We start from the raw sequence: 27,781 nt of genomic DNA on the forward strand, positions 1-27,781 counted from the left end.
ATTAGGTGCTTCCTAACACGATTAGAGAAATATCAGCGCGCAAATTTAAAATGTCTCGGGAGTCAATGCTGCTTGCACAAACATGAAAGTTATGAGTGAACTACCAACTCGGTAGCCCACATATCTACGATGCCCTGTCAATTGAGGCTCTGATATGATTCTTTCTCATCTCGTCGCAATATGCGATTCGACATCCTTGTCCAGTTCCAGTGTCCATTTTTCTCACCATGCAGAAGAGCCACGTGTGTCAATTGGACGTCTAGTCTGGCATGGTAAATAGCTACCAAAACGTAAGAGATTTTCACATTTACATTTTCAATTGTTCGTAAAATTAAATGATAGTGACTGATTATCACAAGACATCAAAACACTTTGCTGCGCATTTGACTCGACCGGAAGTAAGTGCAGAGAGAAAATTCTCAATTGATTGCTGCGTGCAGTCCACACAAAAACCGTTGGCCCGTGAGTATAGTAGTAGTAAAACTTCAAATTCTATTTAACTTAAAGACGTTGGTTTCATTCTTTATCTTTCAGTAAGTGTACCAGACATTTGTCTGTGTGATAGTTTATGATTGGTAAGGAATTTCTCCCGCAATAAATAAATTAGTGAATATTGTGAGTCGTTCGATGAGTACTACTTCTGCTGTGTACACCCGAGGTAAAATAACGTGGATGAAATTGCTGTTAGTAGCTGATTTTATCCCATAGAATTGTTTGTAACACATGTCTTGTCGTGCTTCGAGGGTACAGGTAGATTTACACTTCGAATTAAATGTGTAATGTTGAAATCAGTTTGAAGAGTAAATGTTTGCCATTTTGAAATTCGCGTAAAATATTTCCTTTTCATTGTGTCGTTCGCCGTTTCCGTATAAATGGAAGCAGTTGCTAGCACAAAGGATAAAAATAGTTTGAAAGCTTCCTAGTAAGTGACAATATGAAGTTTGATCATTTAACAAAATTTAGGAACTAAATTATGCTAGTTTATCATGTATCCCAAAGTCTACAAACATTTTTTTGTCTGATAAGATAAGCAAACACATTGCAGTTCTCGGAAATTGTCATATGTAGTTTTGACGTGTTGAAACTTAAGGTTACACAGTCCTTGGATTGGAAACGTCAGAGAACAGCTGACCTTCCTTTGAAGGCGAATGCGACCTACATCCGTGTCGTCATATTTGCAAATGGTTTCTATGTAATAAGTCTTGAACCCTTCATTTAGAGACTACACATTCTGGATAACAGTATTCATCGGACTTCAGGTATTACGAGTGATGTTATTTATATTTCAAGCGTATCAAGTTATGGCACTGGGTGCTTTATTGAAGAAAACTAAATTTATTTCCTTTCCGTTGAAAATATCGTACGGGTTACCCCTTCTTTGTATCTGCAACGGAACGTCTTGCAAGGTGGGCGTTTTTAGCTCTGCAAATGTCAAATCACTTGAAGGTAGTTGGTGTAACCCGTAGAATATTATTCTTTCATAGTGAGAATCGCATTGCATGTATAAGATCCAAATTAAAATAAACGTTGGATATTGCGCTTTTAATTAAGAATATGAAGCTCTGGATTTTCAGTTTCGTTGCACTACGTTGCGTAGTGCTCTTTAATTGACAAATGATGCATCCCAAGCACGTGTAGTGTGGTGGTGGGGACTACAAGGGTGAACGCACGGACTTTTCCCAGGCTTCCGTTGAAGTGCCTTGCTAGGAAGAAACAGCTAGAACATTGCTGACAGTTGTTAAAGACAAGTGTGTAGGAGGTTACTGCACTGTTAAACGAGCGTTTATAAAGTCTTAAGTTTATTTGGTGACTTACTGGAACGGACTTCTTAATAAATTTCAACTTTTTGTCAAGTGATTTTGCACAGTTCTCAGTTTTAAGGCCATCTTGAATCGTGTGGTGCTAACGTCAGTTTTCGAGAAGGGAGTGTGAGGACATTTTATTTTTAAATCGAAGTTGCACGTACAAAGGACAGTATAAGTGTTTAATTTACCTGGTGAGTTCAGGGTTTATGTACTAGGAAAGCGTGCGTAAAAAGGTGAAGATGGCGGACGTCTGATCCGTCATTACTCGCAAGGGTCCCTTGTCCCCGTACAGTAATTTACGCCATTTTAATGACTCATATCTTCTGATTTGCTGGCTTTTGCGAAAGCACCAGAGTGTTAGGGTTTATGTAAATGTTTTATTATATTTGACCTATAGTTATGTAAATATACATTTATTTGTTTCAGCACCCCAACCCCATTTCACCCAAGGCTCTTAATTATTTATTGTCCGGGGGGCTAACAAACAAGCAACAACGGACGGCCCTAGAGGACCGGGGGGTGCTTCTCGTGTCTCAGGAGGAAGGTAAGTGTTCTTTCGGATTAAGTAGAGGCCCTTTTTCCGTATCATAAGTGATGATACCAGTACTGTACAATCTATAGACTACTCGTAACATTTGTCCTTGTTTCAGGGACGATTCTCGCACCCACTCCGTAAATCGGCGCTGGATCCCTCCTTCAGCTGTAAGACGAGATGCATTCACCTCAGAAGGCAATGAAGATTTGGTTTTTCGAAAGGTACAGCCTTTCATTGTCTGCTTTTTATCAGTAGCTATGGTTCCTTAAATGAAGTGTAAACATTAACATGTAGTTGTGCTTTTATATTTTTCAGATGTTAGAATGTAAATTCGGTGTTGAAGTAATTGGTAATGGTTATACTTGTGAATTTCACATTCTTTTGTAGGTGGCCACTTAACTATTTTTCCTATTATCATTTAATGATATACAAACAAATGTCTTAATTTTTTTTCTTTGACAGAATCAAGTCAGTGTTACTAGGGTGTACCTTTTAAGATTGTTTATAAATAATGTTGCCTATTGTGTATTAGACCCTTTCACTTCTAATTTAGTCTGTGGTATTCTATGGTTTTGTGTAATTTTAGTTTTTCTGGCAACCTCTGGAAGTTTTATGTATGACTGTGCATAAGTCTGATTTGTGTGTGTGTGTGTGTGTGTGTGTGTGTGTGTGTGTGTGTGTGTGGGTGGGTGGGTGGGTGGGTGGGAGAGAGTCCTGCTTGATGTCCTTTGTTACTAATGAATTAAACATATGTTGCTAGTTTCAAGATTTTTTTTGTTTTTATATTAGAATAAGTTACTTGTCTTTCGAAATTGAATTTTTAACAAAGTATTTTTTATAGTTGTTTTTGGTGTACTCTGCTTTTTGTCAACTAATTTCCTGTGTGTGCCCATTGGCTTTATTTGTGAGGAAGACTACTCAAATCACTGTCTGGCCATGCAGATTTAGGTTTTGTGCAATTTCCCTAAATCACTGCAAACAATTTCATTGAAAGGGAAGGCCAATTTATCTTTCCATAATCAGAGCTTCTGCTCCTTCTAATGACCTCAATGTTAACAGGACTTACATTCTTCTCCATTGGTTCGTCAAGTTGTGAGGAAGGTTAAATTGCAGTGACAGTGTAGTGAAATGAAATTCAGTAAATTTTTAGTTAAGGAAGGTAGCGTAGTGTAGAAGAGTAAGGGCATTCTTGGGTGTTCGAGTGGAAACCACTGAAGGTGCTTGAAATGCTTAGGTGAAACACACAAGCACATATATTCTCCATTATTTTAGATTGATTAATATTATTGTTGAAACATGTTAAGTCACTCTGGAGCATTCAATCTGTGCTTTCAAGCAAAGGAGATTTGCACACACTGACATTTCAGCCATGAAAACTGTGGTGTCACCGCCAGACACCACACTTGCTAGGTGGTAGCTTAAATCGGCCGCGGTCCATTTAGTACATGTCGGACCCGCGTGTCGCCACTGTGTGATCGCAGACAGAGCGCCACCACAAGGCAGGTCTCGAGATACGGACTAGCACTCGCCCTAGTTGTACGACGACTTTGCTGGCGACTACACTGACGAAGCCTTTCTCTCATTTGCCGAGACAGTTAGAATAGCCTTCAGCTAAGTCAATGGCTACGACCTAACAAGGCGCCATTAGCCTTACATAGTTTGATAGTTATCGTACGAAATGTCTCATCAAGAACGTTGTAAACCAATGACGGATTAAAAGTTAAGTAATAGCAGCTACGTACTTTTCTTGCTACCATTCATTACGTATCCTGTTTCAGATCTCTCTCTAGATTAACGCGTGCCTTCGGCTACTTCAGTGTGGCGTAGCTGTCTTGTTACGCCACAACAAAAACTGTTGTAGATTTTATACGTATGTTTTAACAGGGAGCAATTAGCATTATTTCAGCCACAGTAAGAAACTGTAAGTAAAGAATGTTTAGACTTGGTTGGAGTAGGAAGCCACTGAGAGAAAATGTAACGAACGAAAGTGAGAGGCCCAGACTGAAGTAAGTAGGGTCACTCCATGCAAAGTGGTCTAGAGGCTCCCACATGACCTTCATGGATTTTTATGAAATTTTGTATGAACATTCACATATGTTCTTAATGAACACTTGTAAAGTTTGTTTCAGAAATTCAATACTTCCGAGTCACTTGTTTAAGACCACAGCGCAGCTTTCTATAGTGCGTCCTTGAATTTTCAGGAACTTTGAGATATCTCTGTAAGTATTTGCATGAAAGAAACAAAACTTGGCCATCTGATACAACTTTTAGAGCTCTATAAAGTAAAATATTAAGAAAAGGATTTCTGAGCAATTTTCATATAGATAATTTGAAGCGAAGTTGGGCGAAAAAATAGCTGTTAAAAAAAAATGCGAACTTTAGCTTTTATATCTCCAAAAATAATTGTGGGATGTACATGAAACTTTGCACACCATAACTCACCAACACAAGGTCTTTGAATATAAAATTTCATTCTCCTATTGCTTTCCATAATTTCACAAATCTAGGGTGAAGTTGTCAATTTTTCAAAAAAGGCTAAAAATGGGTATTTTTAGTCAAGTTTTTCAAAAAAGTGTTTTCTCAAAATTCTTCTAAACTATGGTCATTAGAAAGAGCATATTCTAAACTATCTAGAAAAGTGAATTTGGTTTTGCAATGCAAGTATATAAGGCCCTAAAAAGTAGCATCATCAAAGAGGCACACTGGAAGTTTGAACACATTTTTTCTGGCACTCAAATTATACATGAAATCTTTTATTTTGCCTTATACACGTTTATTAACGTCTGGGATAAGTGAAATAAGAAGTCCTGATGAATAGGACCTAGCTTACGTCCGAATAGCAAAAGAAGAAAAATAGAAGCAATGTTATTTCCTAATTGTCACCCCCCCCCCCCCTCTCTCTCTCTCTCTCTCTCTCTCTCTCTCTCTCTCTCTCTCACACACACACACACACACACACACACACACACACACACACACACACAATTATTATTATTATTAAGAATGAATGTAAATCGTAAAATTTATTTGCATAATCATCTAATTATTAGTTGCCTGTTTAATGAACACCACAAACCTACTGATGGAAAAGAAGTGTATAAATGAGTTGCTATGGTCCATGGTGGCTTAACCACTGTTAGTTTCATTTCACCTGAGAAAACCATTCCCATTGCCATAGGGGCAACGCCCGATAGCTTAGCAACAACAGCCACGGGTGGTTTTTTTTTTACCACCGGATCCCAAGCCCGATAAGGGTTTCTTTACACAGGTTCCCAACCCTGATGGTAAAATTAAGTGCCCTGTGTAAAATTAGAAGGCACTCTTGGGTTCCTTAGATTGTTTCTTCTAAGCTATTTCAATTTTTGGTATGCTACATTAATTTTCTGATGAATATCAAGAGGAATGGTGTATTGCCGGCCAGAGGAATTTACTGATGGAGCTGGAATATCTCCATATAATTTTCACATATACCAGCTCCGCTAAGCATAAGCTTAACATTTTGGTGACTTGCACAGATGCTAACTGCATGCATTCCAGCTGATGCTACTGTTTCACACCATTTGGGTCTAAGTTCACAAAACTTTGAGAATTCCATTTCTGGACCATTTATATTCTTATAGATAACATACATTTCCCATAAATTGCAAAGTAACAATCTTTTCTGCATGTATGTCTTTCTATCTAAAAGTCTAACTGAAATACTATCTTTTTTTCCAGGGCACACCCTACTATACTCATCATCTTCAAAAAAATTTCGCACTCTACTAGCAACTTCTGCTGGTAATTTCCTGCTTTGCCTATTTTCAGGAAGTGCCAGAATGCTCTTCTCTGCCTTAAGCTTCCGAGCATTCTTCACCATTCTTTCGGACACTCCGAACTGAGCTGCTGTTTGTCTGACTGTCCAACTTACAGGTGCCAAGGTTAAAATTTGCATCTGTTCTTTATGAATTGCATTCTGCATCTTGGCTTTCAGTTCAGTCAGCAAATGTGCATAATCGGCACAGTTTCCACATTCCTTAATTTCACTAGCATCTTCAATTTGTTGGTTTACTACCATTGCATTTACAATTCTGTTTTTAATCACATTTTGAGCCTTTTAAATTTTCTTCTTCACATATTGGGGCTTATCTCTGTAGCTCACTGTTCTCTTCAGGGGTGAAATACCGATAGACAATAAGCTACTATTTAATTCTTCTTTTGGTGTAAAGTCCTCATCAAAATGTGATGATGAGGCTGATAAAGCTTCGTGCAAGGGTTTATTTAAGGTAGTTCTGCAAGCCGCACAAATTTTCTGACCTGGCTTTATGTTATTAACAAGCTGCTTCTTCAACGTATCAGAAGCCTTATTAGCTGTTTCAGTATCAAGAGAGTGAATTCCTGCCTTAACATTGATTCACCTTCCCATAGGGATTGAAGCATTATTATTATTATTATTTTTCCCCTCTCATATTGTGTCAATGACAGGGCTTCATGGTGTAGGCAAACTTGAGAGGTATTGTCCAGCTTTGCTTCAGAACGTTGGACCAACAACTCTTTTTCCTCATCACTAAAATCCGCAAACCGTTTTAAATCAGCTTTTTTGGCAAAGAAAGTGACATGACACTTTGTTCCACTATCTCCTTGCCCAATTGAGCAGGAAGGTATGCTGTTCCCTTCTGCATCCATCTCTAATCAGTGGCTAAATAATATATTTGGCCTCTAAGTGCAAATTATAATCTGCTTAAATTTCAGACAAATTGCTACTGAATAAAATTATACACAATGTATAATACCAATGAAAAAATCTAATAAGAGATATGCTATAAAAGACACAATCAAAACAATTTTTTGTAAATTATATTACAAACTTTGATGGTCTTACGAATCACTTAATAAGCCACACTGTCAAGAGAACCCACTCACTATGCTGCAAACACACCACTGAAATACTGATTGTTCAAACAAGGCTCACAATAATGAAACGATCTGATTGTTAAAGTAGTTGTTGCAATTATATTTTCTATAAACAGTGAATCTTGATAATTTTCTCTGTGAAACTAGTGGTTACATATTTACCAAGGTGGTAGGCTACATTTAAGTGTGATTAAATACAAAATTAAAACTCTTAGATGTTTAACCAACCAATTTCACATGTTTCCCTAATAACTTTAAGACAAAAGTTCACAGGTTACAACACCTAGGTATTAAAATCTCGGCAATATTGATTGGAAAATTTACATCACTTGATGCATGATTCAAGCAAACCGATTCTTTTTTGGAAAAATGTTTTATACAATTGAATCCAAAAATTAGGTCTTCATTTTACAGTTGTAAATATTTACAATTTTGAGAAGTACAAACAATATGAAGTTGTTATTCATTGAGTTCTTTATGATCTCTCTCTCTCTCTCTCTCTCTCTCTCTCTCTCTCTCTCTCTCTCTCTCTCTCTCTCTCTCTCTCCCTCCCCCCTTGAGAAGAGTTTTATGCAGATGAACACTTACGATAAAAGCAGAAGGGCTACTTCTCATAGTTTTCAAGTTTTTCTGACAGTCTCTTTGCCCATTTACCAGATCTTTTTATTTCAGTTATTCAAGGCACTTATAAACATTTATTGGGCATAATAAAAGGTTTCGGGTATTGAGTGCCAGAAAAAATGTGTTCAAACTTCCAGTGTGCCTCTTTGATGATGCTACTTTTTAGGGCCTTATATGCTTGCATTGCAAAACCAAATTCACTTTTCTAGATAGTTTAGAATATGCTCTTTCTAATGACCATAGTTTAGAAGAGTTTGGAGAAAACACTTTTTTGAAAAATTTGACTAAAAATACCCATTTTTAGCACTTTTTGAAAAATCGCCAACTTCACCCTAGATTTGTGAAATAATGGAAAGCAATAGGAGAATGAAATTTTATATTCGAAGACCTTGTGTTGGTGAGTTATGGTGTGCAAAGTTTCATGTACATCGCACAATTACTTTTGGAGATATAAAAAACTAAAGTTCACATATTTTTAACCAGCTATTTTTTCGCCCAACTTCGCTTCAAATTATCTGTATGAAAATTGCTCAGAAATCCTTTTCTTAATATTTTACTTTTTAGAGCTCTAAAAGTTGTATAAGGTGGCCAAGTTACTTATAGAGATATCTCGAAGTTGCTGAAAATTCAAGGATGCACTATTGGAAGCTGTGCTATGGTTTCTAACAAGTTACTATATCTCTGCAAGTATTGAATTTCTGAAACTGAAGCTTTACCAGTGTTCATTGAGAACATGTGTGAATGTTCATACAAAATTTCATCAAAATCCATGATGGTCATGCGGGAAAATTTCTCAATATTAGACCACTTGGCACAGAATGGCCCAGTAGGAACATGGGGAAATGTAGGTTCAGTAGAGGGACTAAAATAAATTGAAGCCACGAGGATTGTGAGAACAAAGGATAAGTTGGAGGGAGAAGGCATCTCACCTATGCAGTAGCAGTTGTTGGTAAATTTCCACCAAACACGAGCATGGGACACCGCTAACCGTCCCTTCTGCTGTTTAATTAACCCTAGAACAGCTACACCACATACTCAAGCAGGTCTGTTGAATTGAAGTGAGGAACTACTCCATAATTTTTCCAACCCTTCCAAAAAAGTTGTCGCTCACTCATACATACGCAACAGGAGTAATTAGGCCCTGAAGATGGCTATTGCATAATCAAAACTGGTAATCTCATTCAAAAAACTTTCCAAAAAGATAGTAATAAAAAATGTGTAAAGTGTATATGTTTGCTCTCAAGTTGGTCATTTTGTCATAAATTTCTTTCATAATTACAACCCATATCTGTGTGAAAAGACCAAAGTGCAAGAACTGCCCCACACAGCCATTAAAGACATTTTATTCCAATCCTGTCAGTATTTTACCCTTGACTGACAAAAGGCCACTTGCGAAAGTACTGTCATTTAACATTTTTGTTGGAACTTCCTTTCATGTTCTTGTCTGTTTGGTATATACTAGGTATTTGCTTAAGTTCACCGCTATAGATTATTTATCCAAATGCGAAGATTGAAGATAAATTGTTTAAAATTCGAATTGTTCACTGTTCAGGTAATAGAGGAAACCCATGCTGTTGCAGATGCTGATAGTTTAATTTTTCAGGTGCGGGGGATCCTCAATAAACTTACCCCAGAAAAATTCCAGAAGCTGAGTGATGACCTGCTCCGTACAGACCTCAAATCCCCAAAGATTCTTACAGGAGTTATATTACTGGTATGTTATGTTATTTTGAGTACTGTGCTCTTAATTTCTGAATTGTGAAATTGAATTGATAGTATTAGTAACAGGTACTTCTGTAGACAATTTGATTGCTTTTGTCAATATTTTTGAGCTATGCTTATCAGTATCACTTGACACTCAGACTTTCCAGTATTGAAAAGTGTCGATTGCATTTGTGTAGTATTGCTTGAAGGATGTTTATTTGAATGACACTAAAATTTGCATAGAAGTGTGTTCTCCATATAATGCTGTTTGATACTGAAGTTTCTTCATAATTTTTCATGCAGATATTCGAAAAGGCACTAGATGAGCCGAAGTACAGTTCTATGTATGCACTGTTGTGCAAGAAATTGTCAGAGGAAGCACCAAATCTTGAACCACCACCTGGGCCTTGTACATTCCGTCGGCTGCTGCTCAGCAAGTGTCGCGCTGAATTTGAAAACCGATCAAGAGCAACTGAAGAATTTGAAGGGCACAATGGACCGTTGGGGGCAGAAGAGGAGGAAAGGCGGCAGTTCGCAAAACGCAAAATGCTTGGTAACATTAAGGTAGGTTGATTTGACATGGGTCAAATCTTAAATGAGCAAGTTTAAGCTTAAATTTTTGATTTTTGCCCTTTCTGTTTCCTGTTAAATAGTTCATTGGAGAACTGGGAAAATTGGAAATCCTTGCAGAAAGTATCTTGCATCAGTGTATTCAATCCTTATTACACGAAAAGAGTCGTGGTGGCTCATCGAAAGACCTGGCGGAGGATTTGGAGTGCCTCTGTCAGATAATGAAGACTTGTGGGCGCATCTTGGACACTGAAAGGGCCCAGGTAAGGCAAATTCTGAACTTCCATCCAGAACAGGAAGCAGTGACTTCCCCAAATATGAATGTTTATCATTATTTTGCAGATGCTGATGAATCAATACTTTGAACGAATGGCACTTCATGCAGATAACAAGGATCTGCCAATGAGAATCCGCTTCATGCTTCAAGATGTGATAGAACTCAGACAAAACAACTGGATTCCTCGCAAGGCGGCGAGTGTTGAGGGCCCAATGCCTATACATCAGGTAAAAACATTTCTTGTCTGCTGGTTAAGTCTGTGCTCTTGTTACAGGTTTTATAAATACATTTGTCTTCTTTTCCAGATAAGAGATGATGATATCAGAGGTGGTCGCCCTGGATTTGGTTCTCACATTGGCGTACCAGGAAGCAGAAGCTCAAGTGATATGTTCTCACGCCCTGCAATGTCTTCATTTCCGTTAAGAGGTCCTCCTCCTCTTGGTGGTATTGGCATGTCACATGACAAGTTCCCGTAAGTAGTGCTAATCTTGCGCAAGATAATTACTATCTGTTCAGAGAAGTTTTGTAAATTTTCAGGATGTCACTTCGTTTTCTAGGTACTCATCAGGAAATGGATTTACCAGTGGTCTTGGTCGTCCGCAACGTCAGCAGCAGCAAAGTTTCTATTCAGGTGGTGGGAATAACAGACAGGATTTTGGACAGAATCATGGGAAACAAAGCAGAAACATGAACAATTCTCATCAGCAAAATTTTAGTAATGGTTTGTATTTTATGAACTAATATTTCATACTGTTGAAATTCTTTAAGTATACCACCTCATTTTTTAAAATTTTATCTGTATTAGGGGTAAAGGATGTACCACCAAGATTCAAGCGACCTACAATAATTCCGCAGGGACCAGAGAATTTGGATGATGTTTCTTTAAGGCCTCCCTCAAGTTCTATTGTCTACAAGCAGGCAATGGCAAAACCAGCCCTTGGGCTTAATGCTGGTGTGTGATTTAACTATTGACATTTTGTTCTAATGTGTTTATAATTGCAGTGTAAAGGTCAAAGCTTAATCAATTCTGCTCTTCTAAATTGATAGCACGCCAGACAAGTTTAAGGCCAGATTCTTCTCCTGTATTGAAACCAACTCCTCCCTTACTGAAGGAAAATAATATCCTCATCAAACCATCTCCACAAGAAGGCAAAAAAAGCAACAAAAAAGACAAGGTAAGTTGTGGATCAAAACTTAAGGAAATTGTTACTCAAATTGCATTGTCAAAGTCTAACTAGATGACGAATTTTCAGGGCCCAAACAAAGAAGAAGTTTTAAAGAAGATTGAGTCAATTATGAATGATTACCAATCTTCCACAAAATTGGAAGATGCCATAAGTACATATAAGGAACAGAAAGTACCAGAACGTTTTTCACGATATGTCATCCTCAAAATTATGACACACACTTTAGATAAAAATGGTAAGAAGTAAATATATATCTCGACCCACACACCTCTGATTTCTTCCAAATTTTGTGCATTCAGTGACACAAATAAGAGGCAGAAAACTATCATTTTGCAAAAGTATGTGACTGATGTGAAGAAAGTTACAATTATGGAAAATTTGGATATTGTGTGATAATTACGTGCATCTGTCTAAATGTAAATTGCTATAATTCAGCTTCTAATCCAGATACAGCATTGAAACTTCTCTGATTGAAGAGCTAATAAGTAAAGCTTTACATTGATATGAAACATAAGGAGTTTGTAAGAATTTTCACATTCAAGGTCATTGACAACCTTTGATCTTGTCTCGGAACACTCCATCTTCATTTTTTAATAGTTGCGTTAATCCAATATGCTACTATAAATATGGTAAATAATCAAGATAGCACACCAAAGGTGTCGGGCCTAAAAAATTTGTCAACATTATTACACTAACAAAATGCTGTAAGTGGCTATGTGGCTTTTTTCTCCAGAACAGCAAACAGCAGCAGTCACTATTATTCTGACAAATTGGTGAACATTTCTTGCTGTTAACAGCCAGATAATTTTATTCCATGGTGTTTTGTTTAGTCATTGTTGTGTAAAAGTGCTGTTAAGTAGTATTAAGTACTAGTTTGTAAAAAATGAATTCCACGTCAAAAATGTAGTGTTGCAGTTCATTTAAAGAAAGGCATTCAAGGATACATAACAGTTTAAGGAATTTTCAGGTTGTGGATTGTAAACAAGTGTCCTAATGTATTGCTAGGTAGAAAAATTTGCAGCCAATGTAGAAAGGTAGTATCACAGAACTTGTCAATGGGTACAGGTGTTGCCTCAGCTGAGCTAAGTACTTCCAGAAAAGTAGTTAAATGAAAAGGAAATTGTACAGGTCCTGACACTATTCTTTGAATTCTAGATCATAAAAGCACTGTACAGCATTCGTTACATGCAATCGTGCACTTCCAGCACATTTTAAGTGTCCCCCTATTGTCAAAGTTTGACATGGCTGTCAGGTTGGTATTGATCAATGGACAAAAAATGAACTATAATGAACTTCATTGACGAAATTACGTGTAATGGTTGGTTAACTATAAGCTGGGTAGTTACAGAAACTATAACTAAATCAACAGACAATTCCATTGACGTGTTTGCATAGAGTTTACACAGTTCCTACCACACTCCTGTATCATGTTGCGGCAGTCAAGTCTTTAAAATCACTAAAGAAGAATAAAAAGTAAATGAATATCTTGTAATCTGTAATTTTGCAGAGAATTACTCCATCACTGTTCAGAACGAAGTACACAGATTTCACTGGAATATTTCACAGGTTACAATTTGTCTTCTAGTAGATTACTTCAGATATGCAAATGCTGATAAAACACACCATATAATATGTGGAAATATCTGAGTGCCATAAGCATGATATTCTCTATGTATGCGTGTGGGTACTTTCCAGCACAGTTTCATCGGTTTGCCACTTTCCAACTGCAAGGGACATTTATTACTTTTCTGGTGGCTGTGCTGCCCGATACAAAAATAGAAAGAATTTCATGAATCTGTCCTACCCTAAGGAAGATGTTGATGTAAAAGCAGAGTAGCATGTTTTTGTGACAGCACATGGTAAAGGACCTTGTGGTAGGTTTGAGAGACTGTAAAGAGAGTAGCAACACTTGCCAGCCTCATGCTAGTTCCTGAAAACCGTATTTTTTGACACCAAAGCAGCTGTTGTGCAACGTACATTTTCCTTAATGAGCCTTTGACTACACATTGGTTTCCCTTCACTATAAAGACGTTAACCAAGCTGAAACATCATTTCAAGAATATAATGAGAATTGTAGGTACCCATAAGCTTCATTGTGTAGTACGTGTTAACATAACTAGTGAAAAGAAATACTGCTTCTTTAGTGAGCAGAGAAGAGTGAGTCATTACTCTTTGCTATGGGGAGTGAAATGCTGTTAAGTAAAATAAGTGAATTTTTTTTGCCTGCCTATATAATTGGTGGATGCATATCTCACAGACTTAATGAAGTACACACCAGGTTCTTGCCTCCATATGGATCACCACCACCACCACCACCCCTTGAGTTTCCTGCCAAACCAGTCACTTGTATTACCAGAAGATATGACATTCTCAACAAGACTGCATCCAGTGACACCCTCTGGAAGGACACACTTTCCTTGAATCATATCTGGTGAACATTAACGATCTAATTGAAGACTTGTGAAAGGAGATTTAACCACTTTTTATTGCTTTTTCATTGTTCCTAATACCACTGCAGTAATATAAACTGTGTTTTTACTACATTACTTAAATACTTTTTAATAATGTGTGTTTCATATTTGTGCACTACTTGGTTCTGTACTGATGCCATGAAAATAAATTTTTGAGTCTAATTCCTTTGGGGGGGTCATCTTGATTTTCACCATATACAGTGAAACCTCTATATAACGTTTTTCAAGGGACCACAAATTCTGAACGCTGTGTAGAGGAAAACACTATAAAGAGGAAGGCTTCCAAATAATAATTACAGGGCATTACTGAAGATTGGGATACCACTAATCAGCTTTGACAAATGGTGCCATAGATGACATTTTAAACTTTCACAATACTGTAGTATGATATTCATTTGCAAATGATCAATGTATCAAATGATTAGTTTTTTGTAATTAAAACATGGGACCCGGTAGGTGGATGGGTGAAAGTAAATGGTGCCAAAAAGATCGCAAGCAGAATGAGTCACATGTAACGCGACCAGGATCTGCCGCTGACATATGAAACACGCTGAGTGCAGGCTTTCCGAGCCGGTGCAAACTGTGGATCCACAGAACGGAAAATGATGCGTCTACATCCAGTCACTTAAATGTTATAGAGAGGTAAATAATTAACCAGGGGTACAAAAATATGAGCATTACATGGAGGAAATTGTAATGTAGAGGAAATGCAGTAAAGAGGAAAATTTAACATTGTTTATATGGGCTTTTAGTCGGGACCAAAAAAACGGATGTAACATAGAGGAAAACATTATATGGAGGAACGTTATAAAGAGGTTTCACTGTATATAGCAGCATATTGGAGCACTGCAGTAATTTCTAAAAAATGGGAGTGGGGTCTTTTGAGATATTAAAGGTCTGTGATCTTGAATGTGAAGACTTAGAAACCTGCCATGTTGCATATTGGTGTAAAACTCTGTAATCATTAGCTTTGCAACTATAAAAATTCCATTGCTGTATCTGAATTAGAACCAGAAATATAGTCATTTATTTTGAGATAAGCAGGTAAATTTGTTTTCAGACTTTGCAGACCTAAAACTTCACAATTGTCATATACCTCTGAAAACTGGTAGTTTCCCATCTCTTATCTGGGTTTCTTGGTGTACCTAATATGAAAGAAGCCTGAGATGGTCTTTTGTGTCAAATTAAGGAATCGCCCAGTTAGTATTCTTAAATTTGTTTGTACTAGTGTGTTTTGTAGGTGCCTGTGGAACAGTTCCCTGATACTGACAGCTTTGTGTATAATAATACACTCTTAAGACGAAAAACATACACTTAAAGGAATTGGTCAGATAGGCAAGAAATCAGATGATGTTATGTATGTGCAAAGACAGAACAAATGATTACAATTTCAGAAATTTTTGATTTATTCAAGACAAAGAGCTTCACAAATTCAGCATGTCAGTAATGCATTCATCCACTCCTGGCCCTTATGCAAGCAGTTATTTTGCTTGGCATTGTTTGATAGACTTTTTGGATGTTGTGCCAAATTCTGTCCAGTTGGTGTGTTAGTGTCAAAATCACGATCTTGGTGTAGGGTCCTGCCAGTACTGCTCAAAATGTCGTGAATTGGGGAGTGATTGGGCAACCTTGCTGGCCAACGTAGGGTTTCTCATATAGTAGAAACTCTTGGTGTGTGCAGACGGGCATTATGTTGAAGTGTAGGCCCAAGAGGGCTTGCCATACAGGTCAACAAAATGGTCTGAAGAATATGGTCGACATACTAGCATGCTGTAAGGATGCCGTGGATGGCAAGAAAAGTGGCACACATACTAAGACTCCTTGATGTCAGGCCGTGTGGTGGGCAAAAGTAAAGTTGCTATCCCACCGCTGTCTGTGGTGTCTCCAGATATGTCCTCACTGATCATTGGAGCTTCATTCGAAACATGACTACTCACTGAAGACAATTATATTCCATTAAAGGACATTCCAGGTTGAAGATGTGCTTGTAGATGCCATGGACAGCGGTTGGTTACCAAGCTGTCTGTCTCCTGCTGTATGGCCTGACAATGCGGGAGTGATTGGGGAGCCATTTCATTTCATAGCGGTTCCCCTTTGGTTGTTGTCTGAAGCACACCAGTATGTTTACGGTATTCTTCTGTGTGTAGTGGTATGTCAATGATATTCTACATCCTCTGTTACCTTGTATGGCAAGTCATATTGTGCTTGCATGTCAGAAAGATAATGCACATATCAAGAATTTCTCTGCTGTGTTTGTGCCTGTCAAACCCAATGTTGACTAGCAAGATTGCCACATCTCTCCCCAAATGAGAAATGTTTGGACCATTATGGGGCCCTACAACCAGCTTAGGACTCTAGGACAGAATTTGGCACAATGTCCCTCAAGAGGATATCCAATAACTCTTATTAATCTATGTGAAACTGAATAACTGCTTGGATCAGCACCAGAGGTGGACCAATGCATTGTTGTGTCTTAGTATATATTTCCAGTAATTTAATAGTATTGTTCTAATTTTATACCTTATTTGTGCTAAAACACAAGACATGCTTCATTTTAGTTGTTTATGCTGCTGTGTTAAGTGTACTGCATCTATTCATACATGCTTTATTTGAATGTCCCAAAATCATAAGTGTCACATTTCTTCAGGCATCTGTGTTTATATGAGGAAACTGGACAAACGTAGTTCCAGAGTATACATAGACTGTAATTGTGAACAAATTTAAAACTTTTTTGTAGACAAGTGTTTAGTGCAAATGCATTAGAGATTTTAGTAGTGTGGCAGATTGTAGTTTGAACTCCATGAAATATTAACGAAGCAAGTAAGAATTAAACTGATGATGAACAAATGACACTAAAAATGAGTTTCTCTGTTACCTTGAGCTTATGGTGTCTTAATGTGCTACTGCAGAGAAGAAAATTTTTATATTTGTGTACAAATGTATTTGTTACTAGGATTTCGTTTTATGTCCACCTATTTTAGTTCTGTAACTATGAATAAATGTAATGGCAAACACTAACAGGGCTAGAGTGTACGTTCAGTACCAGGCTCTTCTGTAGGGCACTACTGTTGGCAATATGTCTGTTGTAACCAGTTGGCTGATAAGGTACCCAGTGAGAACCATATCTCATCTTGGTTGTCACACATGTGGCTCTTTTTTCCAAATGCATTGTGATTCCAAGGTGGTGGTTATGGTGGGACCTAAACTCTGCTTATGCTATCTAACTTGTTTACAAAGGAAAGAAAATTACAAATGAGCAATGCCAGATTTGTGATTCGTCCTGTTCATTTGACATTGCTCATTGTACAAACAGTTACCAACTGCAGCATGCAACAAATGAGCCAGGTCACCTGTAAGTGCTCTTTTACCCACTTACAGCATACAAAAAGATAATTGCAATATAGGTAAGTCCTTAATACTCATTTCATTTCTGTTCTAGATTCAGATAGGGAACTGGCATCAAATTTAATTATGGCCATGAAGAAAGAGTCTCTCATCACCTCGAATAACTTTATGGACGCATTCCGTGATCTGGTTGTAATAATGGCTGAAAAAGAGCAAGAGATACCGCGTATATATTCATATGTGGCAGGTAAGAGAAATTTTATCAGTTTGGTGGTAATAGTTTATGGTTTCACTGTAGTCATAAAATTCTTAAATTTTTAGGATTTGCTGCAAGTGCTGTGTCTGAAGGACTGCTGACGTTAGCAGAGATTTCTGAAGTAACTGAAAATGGTGCACATTACCCTTTGTTCTTGCTTATACTGCAACAACTTCTCAAGACTCAAGATAAATCAAAATTAACTCAGCTATTTAATGAAAGCAAGGTAACTGAGTTTTATCCAATTCAGTAGTTACTCTAAATTTTGTAATGTTTGGCTAGCCATTTACTTTATATTCTTTCACTCATTAAATATAGTCACTTTATAAGGAAAACACTTGTATCTGCCTAAAAGTCAGCATCCCAATTGTAACTATAAATAAAAATATTGTTGCCAAATAAAAGGTGAAAAACATGAATTTTTCTGAAGAAATGTTAAATAACCTATTAAAGACATCATTTCTCTCCCAATATCAGACATTCTTAAGCTCACTGTGCTTGTGTGTTTCCTCCTCATGAATGTTTCCCTGGATTTCAGGTGAATCTCCTCAACATGCTTCCTGAAGTGGATCGCACAAAAGAACGTTTAGCAGATATTCTGGAAGGTCGTGGACTTAGTTTCTTATTTCCCTTACTACGTATTCAGTCTGAACTGTGGAAACAGCTTCAGACAGATCCAAATCCAGGACAGTTTTACAAGTGGATCAAAGAAAATCTTGATCCTTCACACCACACAGATCCTGGATTTATCAATGCTCTCATGACTGTTTTACTGAAATATATCACACAGGTATGAGTTGTCGTTTCATTTAGTTGAGTTACATTGTTTATACCTGCAGTGTTTTTGTTAAAGTAATAAGATTATTATTAATTTGTAGGAGTCAACACTCTCAGAAGGATGTGATCCCAACACCCCTCCAGATAAAACTTTAATTGAGAAGGAGAAGACTTTGTTGGAGAAGTACAAAGCTGTATTGCAAGCATTCCTGCATGAGCATGTAGACCTTCAAGTAACAGCAGTTTACTCCTTACAAGTTTTCTGCTATTCACAACAATTTCCAAAAGGTTAGTTTAATTTGATTGCTTTTGATGTGTACCCTCATTCAAAAGCCTTGTGCACAGTATCAAGATTAGTGTTTGGGGGGGGGGGGGAGGGGGGGAGGGAGGGAGGTGTCATTAGTTCGGTGTTTGAGAGACAGATGGTATGAAACTTGGCCAGGAAATGTGAAAGAGTATTATTTCTGGTAGCAGAGTGGAGATTATTGCGCGTGCACATGTATGAATACATTGAAGATATAATGCAATCTGTAATGGGATTTTAACCCACGACGGTGTTGGCAGAAGTCTTGAAGAAACATCTGACAGTAACATTTATTGTATTGAAGGTATTTCTGTGCCATTGTGTACAGAAAGTAGGACACACACATCAGAAACAAAGCAATTAGTGAATATCTTGTTGTGAGTGCTGTTCACATAATTTTATGCAGTTTTTAATGCTTTGTGACTCTAAACATCCCCCTTAAACCAACCAATCCCAAACACCAAAATCTTTTCTTGAGGAGAAGAAACTGTATATATTTTACATTACAAATATTACATACAACACTTTGAGTGAGAACAGTACATCAGGGTTAACACATTTATCAGACATGGTTGTATAGTGAAATCACCGACTAAAATGAAGTTAAGAGATATTGCACTAAATCTGTTTAGTGAAGAGTATTTTTTCCATTAAAGTCTCTTGCCACCAGTGGTGTACAGCTGTAGATCCCATCAGATATGCAATGACTGAAAGGTAAAACTCTTTGACCAACATGAATCTGCTGTCCTTCATGCTTTTCTTTCAAAAATCAAGTATGAGAACACAATTCACAGCTACAATTTACTTGGTATACAGTGCTACCACTTTGTACTTCTGTCAGTTTCACACAGTGATTTCAACACCCATCTTGAATGGGTATTGCGATCCCAAAAGTTGTGAGCATGATATTACAGCTCTGTGCTATCCTTATTTTTTACATGACTGTTGATGTCGTCCACTTTGTGGTAATTTGAGGGAAACAAGATTTTTTTAATCCTTCCATGATATAGCAGAAAGTCCTTTCTCAGAAATCCTGAACAGGAAATCTTCCCTGTCCATAACTTTTTCGGCGGTGGAATCTAAAGGTGTCCCAACTTGCTGTGTTGAACAGTTCCACACACCTACACTCTTGTTACTAAAGGTACTTCATGAGAGGTAATGAAGTGAAATAATAATCTAAAAATACATTGTAGTTCAGTCTATCAGGACTTTGTCATAGTTCTGACAAATTTAATGCCTAACTTTTTAATAGCATTTCCAACATTTCCAGAAGGTATTTCAAATTGAGAGATATAGCAATTTTCATTTGCATGCACCCATATTATATAACTCCTTTTTATTGGCTTGTGGGGTAAGTATTTCTTCAAACGTAATGTCGCTGTCTTATCAATTCATCCTCATTCACGTTCTTTGTTGGTTTATAAGATGATGAATGAAGGAGAGAAAACATAAAAGAGAGGGTATTATATTAAACATAGCCATCCTCTTCTTTCTGTAGCTGCTTGTCATTGTCATTTAGATGTTGGATATCCAGCAACCAAGAAAACTGTATTTTGTGAGATTGTTGAAGAAATGCATTTTGCCTTGCTGGATCAGAAGACCAGAAGGAGAAGGTGGAACACAATGCAACAGAATTTTTCTTAAATAAAAAAAAATTATGGTGAATATGCTTTTCTATTCAATATGTCTGTGTTTTCCTTTAAAGCTCACAACTCATTGTGGTTTTGCAAGTGTCTGTGTGTGTGTGTGTGTGTGTGTGTGTGTGTGTGTGTGTGTCAGAATTAATATTTAGAATCTTTGAAAATAATTTCAGTTTTTTTTCAAAAGCATCAAAGATCAGACTTTTTAATTTGACATCTAATTAGGGCATCCATGGTGTCTTGGTTTTTCTCAAGCAAACAGAACAGCTGGCCAATTTTCTTCTTTGTTCTCAGTTTTTTGCTTTTAATGTGTTCACTGTCTGGGTAACATAAAGGGTTACACATTTTATCTTCAACTATTCCAGGTCACTAAGATTCTTTCAAATATACTGCCGAACATTTCTTCAACATGGATATTTGTTATAATGTTTCTATTTTTTCTGCTGCTCATTCTTTCTTCAGCTTTAGGGAAATCTCTGTAAATATTGGGGCCAGCTAAACTCGTGCGTGGTGGATCTTCGCCTGGGGCGCTATCCTGTATCGTTCATACTGATCGGTGCAATAGGTTAGTCTCTGTAGTGACATCAATTTTAGTTCTTTATCTGAATTTCCTGTTCAGTAAGCTTCTGAGACCTGTTGCAGAATAGTCATCTTGCCGATTTTTCGACAATTGTACTGAGAGGTTTTGGATTTCAGTATGGCCCTGTCATTAAGTCAGCTGTGGTTTATTTACACCTACAATTTATTTTAAACATATTGAGTGGTTTTAGCTTTGGATTTAGTGATTGTGTTACTAAAGAATCACCGCAGGACGTATTCAGTTGGAAAGTGAGTTCATAATAGACTATTTTCCTTTGTTAGAAACGAGTGTTAGCTGAAAGTACTACTGACTTCGCCTACTCTTGTCCGCAAATGGTTTACTTATTAAGTGTCGAAATGCATTTAAAACTTTTTAAGTACCAATGCAAAGGAATTTTGTGAAGCCTGATAGAGGAAACATTCCAAAATTTCGTGCATTTACGGCTTACGCCCGCATCAATTGGCAACAGTCGGCTAGCGTGTCTCTCAACTGCAATTACATAAAATAAAGCTCCGCTAGCACGCGAGCTTAAGTAGCAAAGTCAGTAAGGCAACGAACTGCCGTTGCAAAGGACGTTGGTTCATATTTTTTTCGTCATCGTGTTTGCAACACGCTCAGACTGCGTTAATTGTCAAAGATAAGCATTTTTCTGAAATATTCATTGTGATTTACATTTCAGAGTTTGCTTTCTCAGTAACGAGTATCTCCGATTTTGTGACCTCCATATATTCAATAAATGAAGGATGAAATTACTGTGCATGAAACAACTGACAGCGACATTTATACTTCTTCTTGTCACAAATAATTCAACCTTTTTTTTTTTTTTTTTTCGAAATACGTTGCGATTTCAAAGAATGTGGTCAGACAAGAATCTAAGAGCGCAACTTAAATTACTGTGAATGAATGTAGCAGCAATCATCTTTATACTCTAGCGTGTCACAGGTATTTATCTGCGATCATATCGTTAACAGTAGACAGAGATGGAAGGCTACCACCACAATATTTTCGGACTATACCACCATATATGAAGCATTTTGATTCATCAGGTGCATGTTATAAAGTACAATGAACTCACCACATGCTTATGAAAAGACATTTTTTAAAATTTTGCTTTTAAGAGCCAAATTGTTGAGGTATCATATAGGGAAGTAGGCAGCTTCATCATTTGGATCTCTAGGAGCGAGCTATAACCACATTCTATGCATCTTCTTATTCTTTGACACTGTCTTAAACAATTTTGTGGATTTATGGAGATGTTACGTCTATGCAACTAATTGAAGGCAGTTTATTCCCATATGCGTTTAGCTTCTTTTATTTGTGAAGCATCATCACGAATAAAGGAAACGAAACACGTATGGCGATAAACAAACTGCGTTCAATTAGTTTCATAGATGGAACGTACCTCCGTGAAGTTTGAAGCAACTTAGGAACGACAGAAAACAGGATAAAAATGACAAATAGATGTATTTATACAGTGTGGTACTACACTCTATTCCTAATTCATATTCCGGAACCTAAAATCCAAAACAAGACGTCGATGTGAATGGGAATAAAATGACATAATGTGACATTTACGACAGTTTGCAGAACACAGCCAATATTGTCGTTATCATGCATTCATGGAAGCCCATGGTCAGCGAAATTCGAGAAGTATTACATACTCTAACCACACTTTTTGGGTGAAAAATGGCATGCTTGTGTCTGCTGCTAGCTGCTTAGTTTGTGGCACTGCAGTGCACCTGCGTGGATCTGCGCAGATTGCTTTTCATTGGTTGGCATGGGATGGGGAGAACTGACAACAGCATTTCAGTTCCCTAGGACTGTTCGGCATCACTTTTGAAATGCTTGCTAAATAATGTTGGGGCTCTTGTTTCAAAAAAAGACCATTTGGTCCATTCGCGTATCAAACCGATTGGCAAAATGGCGGAAAGATACAGAATAGGGCCCATGGTGGTGATAGAAGGGTGTGTTTGTGGCTCACTTTGACCCTCAGTGGCTCCTAGAGCAGCGATTGTACTGTTAGCTTCATCTGTCACAGGATCTGTAATTAAACTTTAATTTCACGAGACTTCTCAGCAGTGTCAATTACACAGAATTACAATGAATAGGAAAGACTTTTCGTTGATTGTCTATGCTTCACAAAATGCTCCATTACATGTGGGAACAATTTCGTATTCTGCAGATTCTAATGTGCCATCTGTATGCATGTGATCCTTGAAAATGACTAGGGAATGTCATTGCTGGGGGAAGAAAAGTACCAGAAGCACCTCTTATGCGTGGTTACAGGTATAAGATTTTCCCCACTGGTAACCTTGTTAAACTGCTTAATTCCTTTCACAACAAAACTTTTCTTGAAGTCTGTTCTGTTGAGGTACCAATTTCATCCAGATTGAATATCTTTACTTTGTCACTAAAAGCTGAATTAATTCAAAATACTCTTCTGATTGCTAAAGAATATTCCAACATTTTTTACATTGAATGCAGCAACCGTTGATGAATTGGAACTTCTACAGTGTAAGGCTGTAGCATGTTTGAATATGTTTCATCAAGTAGCATACCAAAGAATGTTCTTGTTAATCAGGGATGATTCCTGACAAACATGTTTTGGACACATGCAAATATGTTTTTCATCTTTCCTTACTCTTAGCATACCTGGAATGTATTGAAACATAAATTGTGTAATTTAAACTGATTTGCTATTTTTTGTAAAGTGCTGCCTTTGTTAAAACTTGTGCTGAAAGCACCAATTTGGCAGAAGCCCTCCTATCATCCTCAGTAAAGATAACAATATCGGTTTCTTCTGCTCTTTGAGGAATCACTGACAGTCCGTAACTGAATGTCCCTATGTAAGACAGTTTATATTGTGTTCTTATGTGTCTTTACATATCATTTTAGAGGCAAATAACTATCTTTTATTAGTATGTAATGTAATGGGGTATACAGTAACAGTGTTGCACTGTGCCTCACATTAAATTGTTACACTGTGCCTACAGGGCAACTATATATAGTTCTGTAAGCTTCGAAAAAACTGCAAAACATCACAAATTCTTCAAAATGCAGACTAATACAGAATAATGACTGTGAATATTACTCTGAATTACAGCCTTTGTTTGTTACAAACAAGAAGAAAATTATGAACAATAGGATGTTATATAATGGTAAAAATTTACTTACCATATCTCAAAATGGATTTCCCCCTCCCCCCGCTACACACCACAGCTGAATTCTACTTGCTTGCAAAGTATGCTTGCTCTAAGTGGTGACAAAAAATGATTGTAAAGAAGTCAAACAAAAGGCTGCCAACATAACTTAAAACACAAATCCACATGTTACACTGTGCCCTGTGTTAAGAGTACCTGATGTTCCCCTAATCCTTGGGATCTCTTTATGCCCATTAGTAGATTTATTGTAAGAAATCTACATATTTAATCTTAATTTATATGCACAACATTTGTTGAGCCTTCCATCTTTTTAGTTGCTTATAGATTTGCTTCATATGCTATCACCTGTAAAATCTCTGGAGGGAACAGTGTACAGAAAATGTCTATTAAGCTGTCTCTTTCAGTGTAGGTCGTGTATCATGACGAAACTTTGAGCTTTTGTTGATGGAAAATGCTCTCCTATAACTGCATTATCAGCTTTTTTGTTTCCAGTTCCTTTTGTTCACTCTGTTACACAGCTGTATAGCTTCATCTTTGAAAGTATATTAATTTAGAAATGAAGAATTTTGTATTTCATTGTCGAAATGCACTATTTGATGTACAATACTCAGTGTCACTTGATATTCCACAAAGTGTTTCCATTAACATTTTAGCTTATGATTCACTTGCTTTCGCTGTTCAGATAACTTGCTTTGAATTTTCTTCTTGAAAACATGATCACACTCCAAACCTAAAACAGCAGTTGTCACTAAACTGTCACTGGTTGTATGGTGATATCACTCACAATTTTCTGTTACATCCCATGCATGCAAGAAATGGATCACTCTAAAATATTAGTCTACTTTATAATTAACTTTGATAATGTCAGATCTACACCAACTTGAAAGATAATATAGCTGATATCAAATATATGATCTCATGATCTTGAACTATGGCTAATGTGGGACTACTCTGTGCAGCTAAGTGCGTTTGTTGCCTTCACATGACAATTTGATGTCCAAACCAGCAGTGAGTAGAGTTTCCGGACAGAGGGTAGCACAGTGCAGCAACATGGTGGTTTTATGGAGCTGCTAAGTTCCTCTCAAAATGTTGGAGGTACACTATGAAACCATCTTGCATAAAGGGTTGAAGAGTTGCATGCAGTTCTTCATCACAGCCAGCTGGGTGAAGGTGTTATGTTAGAATTTCTGCCTATATCATTTTCCCAAATTATTGTTTCAGTTAGTGTATAATGGTAATATGGATAATGAGCTGTGGAACTGTAGTTTCTTCCTTTCGTTTAAGGGGGTTTGTGATGAGTTAGGATGAGGCCGAGCAGGTTAACTTTCTTGCATATGCAATAATGCACTAACTGTAGCTCCATTGGTTTAGTTGCTGTTTCTTTACAGTAGTTGTCACTATTCACTATAAATTTCATCTGCTTCAGTTTTGTCATTTTATGAACAAAAAAGCGTTTCTACATAATCCCTGTTGAATAGAGACAAGTGCAGCCAACAGATAGTATCACAACATTTTACAGATTTTCAGTGTTGGTAATGATTGTTGTGATGTGATTGCATGCCAGACTGGTAAACATTACATCTGATGTTTATAGGAAGGTCATTCTAATTTGTCTTACAGGTATGCTTCTGCGTTGGTTTGTGAATCTGTACAATCTGGAAGTGGTTGAGGAAGAAGCTTTCTTGAAATGGAAAGAAGATATCACTGATGCGTATCCAGGGAAGGGTCAAGCTTTGTTCCAGGTATGTCCCACCCACTGAATTTTTTTTCTGCACTAGATTTTTATTTGTGTGTGCATAAAGTGTTCATGTATTTTTATGTTTAATGACAATTTCCAAATTCAGAATATGAGTGAAATAATGTATAGCAAAAAAATTATACATACCAAGTAGAGACAGTGTGGCATTAAAGATTATCCACTGTATTTTAAGTACATGTATGTGAAAGATTTTCTGAATTTCTGTGCATAGAAGAAATGCTTAATTACTGTCTTTCCAACAAGCAGCAACTTGTATGCAGCAAGTATCTTGTTCTCATGTGAATATTGTTTTGCAGGTAAATACTTGGCTGATGTGGCTTGCAGAAGCAGAGTCTGAAGAAGAAGATGAGGGAGACAATTGACCATGGGTTGTAAAAATTATAGCTCCAGTATTAGCCAATTGATGCATGTAAAGTTCGTGAACTCATCCGGCTGGGCTTAAATGAAAGTATTGTGTAACAGTTGCAATATGCTTGATAATCAGATGCATGCATTTAAATGAAAAGAAAGTTAGTAAAGATTAATAAATATTACAGTAATTTGAAGTTGTAATTTTTATTCAGATTGTTTATTTGTGGCTCTTGACAATGCATAGGATACTGTAAAAGGTTTGCATGCAGATGTATAGGTGGAACGGTGTTTCATCTGTCATTGGAAGGAAATGGTGATGTTAAATCACTGACAGATTAGTATATACTGTGAGAGCTGATTGTAAAAGTGGATTTCAATTTTATACTAGTATACTGTTTAAATACAAATGACCTGTTAACTAATTTTTAATGCATTTCTCTCAGGATTTGTTAACAGGCAAACCATAGTTAATATTGTATTTAACAATGTCACTCAGTTTTTGCTGTTTCCTCGTGAATTGTTCTCATTTTGTACGTTCCTTTTTAAACATTTTTTAATTTTTAGCATCTATTGTAATCATGTATTTGTAACTTAGTGTGCCTTGAACAATTGCCAATTTATTCATGAAAGCTTACTATACATCCTTATTAAATGAGATTGTGGACACATCCACCGGCCTGTAGGTGTGCATATTTATTATAATACAAATTGTAGCCCCCATGATACTTGGTTGTAATACTTGTGTGTGTCCAATTAATTTGCTTGAATTTCATATTTATTCTAAATGATCTGTTATCAATCGCATGTGGGATTATGTAGTAGTTGCATATTATGTTCTAGTAAGTCTTAGCCACCGGTTACAGGATCAGATAAATGGCACTGTTAATTTTTAAAAAGAAATCACCTTTAGCACAATAGCATGGTTGCAGTTTGACTGTGATCAGTGTGTGGCTTTGTGACTTGGTGTAAACTGAAATAAATTCCTTATTTGTAATTTATTGATTTTTAATAACAGGTTTTTCATTCTGTGTGTTTTTGTATGTCAGTTGTTTTTTACTGTGAGTGCAAATTTTATTCTATCATGCCCAGTTCCTCTTCTGAATCACAGCCATATGAATTAAAAACATTTAATTTTATGAATTTGAAATTTTAATGCCAATTGATAATTTTTGGCTGTCCACAATATGGAACAACAATTGTGCACTGTAAAATTGGTCATACAAATGTATTTGTCACATTTTTGTGCTCTCTGTACTGGTTGAAAATGTCATTTCCTCCAGTTTCATTTAGTCTTTGAAAGACATTCCTAGGCAATCAAAACAAAATTCAAATTGCTATGAAGAATTAAAATACCACATTTCATACTAATTTGTGTACTTTTATTTCATATTTGACCTAATTCCTTCAGAAATGATGTAATGAGTCTTCTTGCACACTGCAGCGATCATTTGCACTAAGATCACTTAAGAGTGCTGTGATTTTACTGATACCAGGAAATTTGTCATTAAAAATAATCAGTCTAATGTAAGGTATAGTGCGTTGCTC

The 27,781-nt window shown here is 36.9% G+C and overlaps 1 protein-coding gene across 1 annotated transcript; it reads left to right on the forward strand.

Annotated features, from left to right (window-relative positions):
- The first annotated feature begins 2,312 nt into the window (after positions 1-2,312).
- LOC124605303 (eukaryotic translation initiation factor 4 gamma 2) lies at positions 2,313-27,604 on the forward strand. The gene is made up of 17 exons (XM_047136884.1): positions 2,313-2,349; positions 2,456-2,561; positions 9,458-9,568; positions 9,862-10,122; positions 10,212-10,391; positions 10,471-10,632; positions 10,711-10,877; positions 10,963-11,126; positions 11,211-11,357; positions 11,453-11,580; positions 11,659-11,827; positions 17,503-17,655; positions 17,730-17,890; positions 18,203-18,454; positions 18,543-18,729; positions 25,747-25,868; positions 26,182-27,604. Exons 4-17 carry the CDS (start codon positions 9,901-9,903, stop codon positions 26,245-26,247), a joined length of 2,280 nt encoding a protein of 759 aa, XP_046992840.1. The 5' UTR covers positions 2,313-2,349; positions 2,456-2,561; positions 9,458-9,568; positions 9,862-9,900; the 3' UTR covers positions 26,248-27,604.
- The last annotated feature ends 177 nt before the right edge of the window (positions 27,605-27,781 follow it).

The sequence above is a fragment of the Schistocerca americana genome, chromosome 3 (genome assembly GCF_021461395.2).
Source record: "Schistocerca americana isolate TAMUIC-IGC-003095 chromosome 3, iqSchAmer2.1, whole genome shotgun sequence".
Lineage (NCBI taxonomy): Eukaryota > Metazoa > Arthropoda > Insecta > Orthoptera > Acrididae > Schistocerca > Schistocerca americana.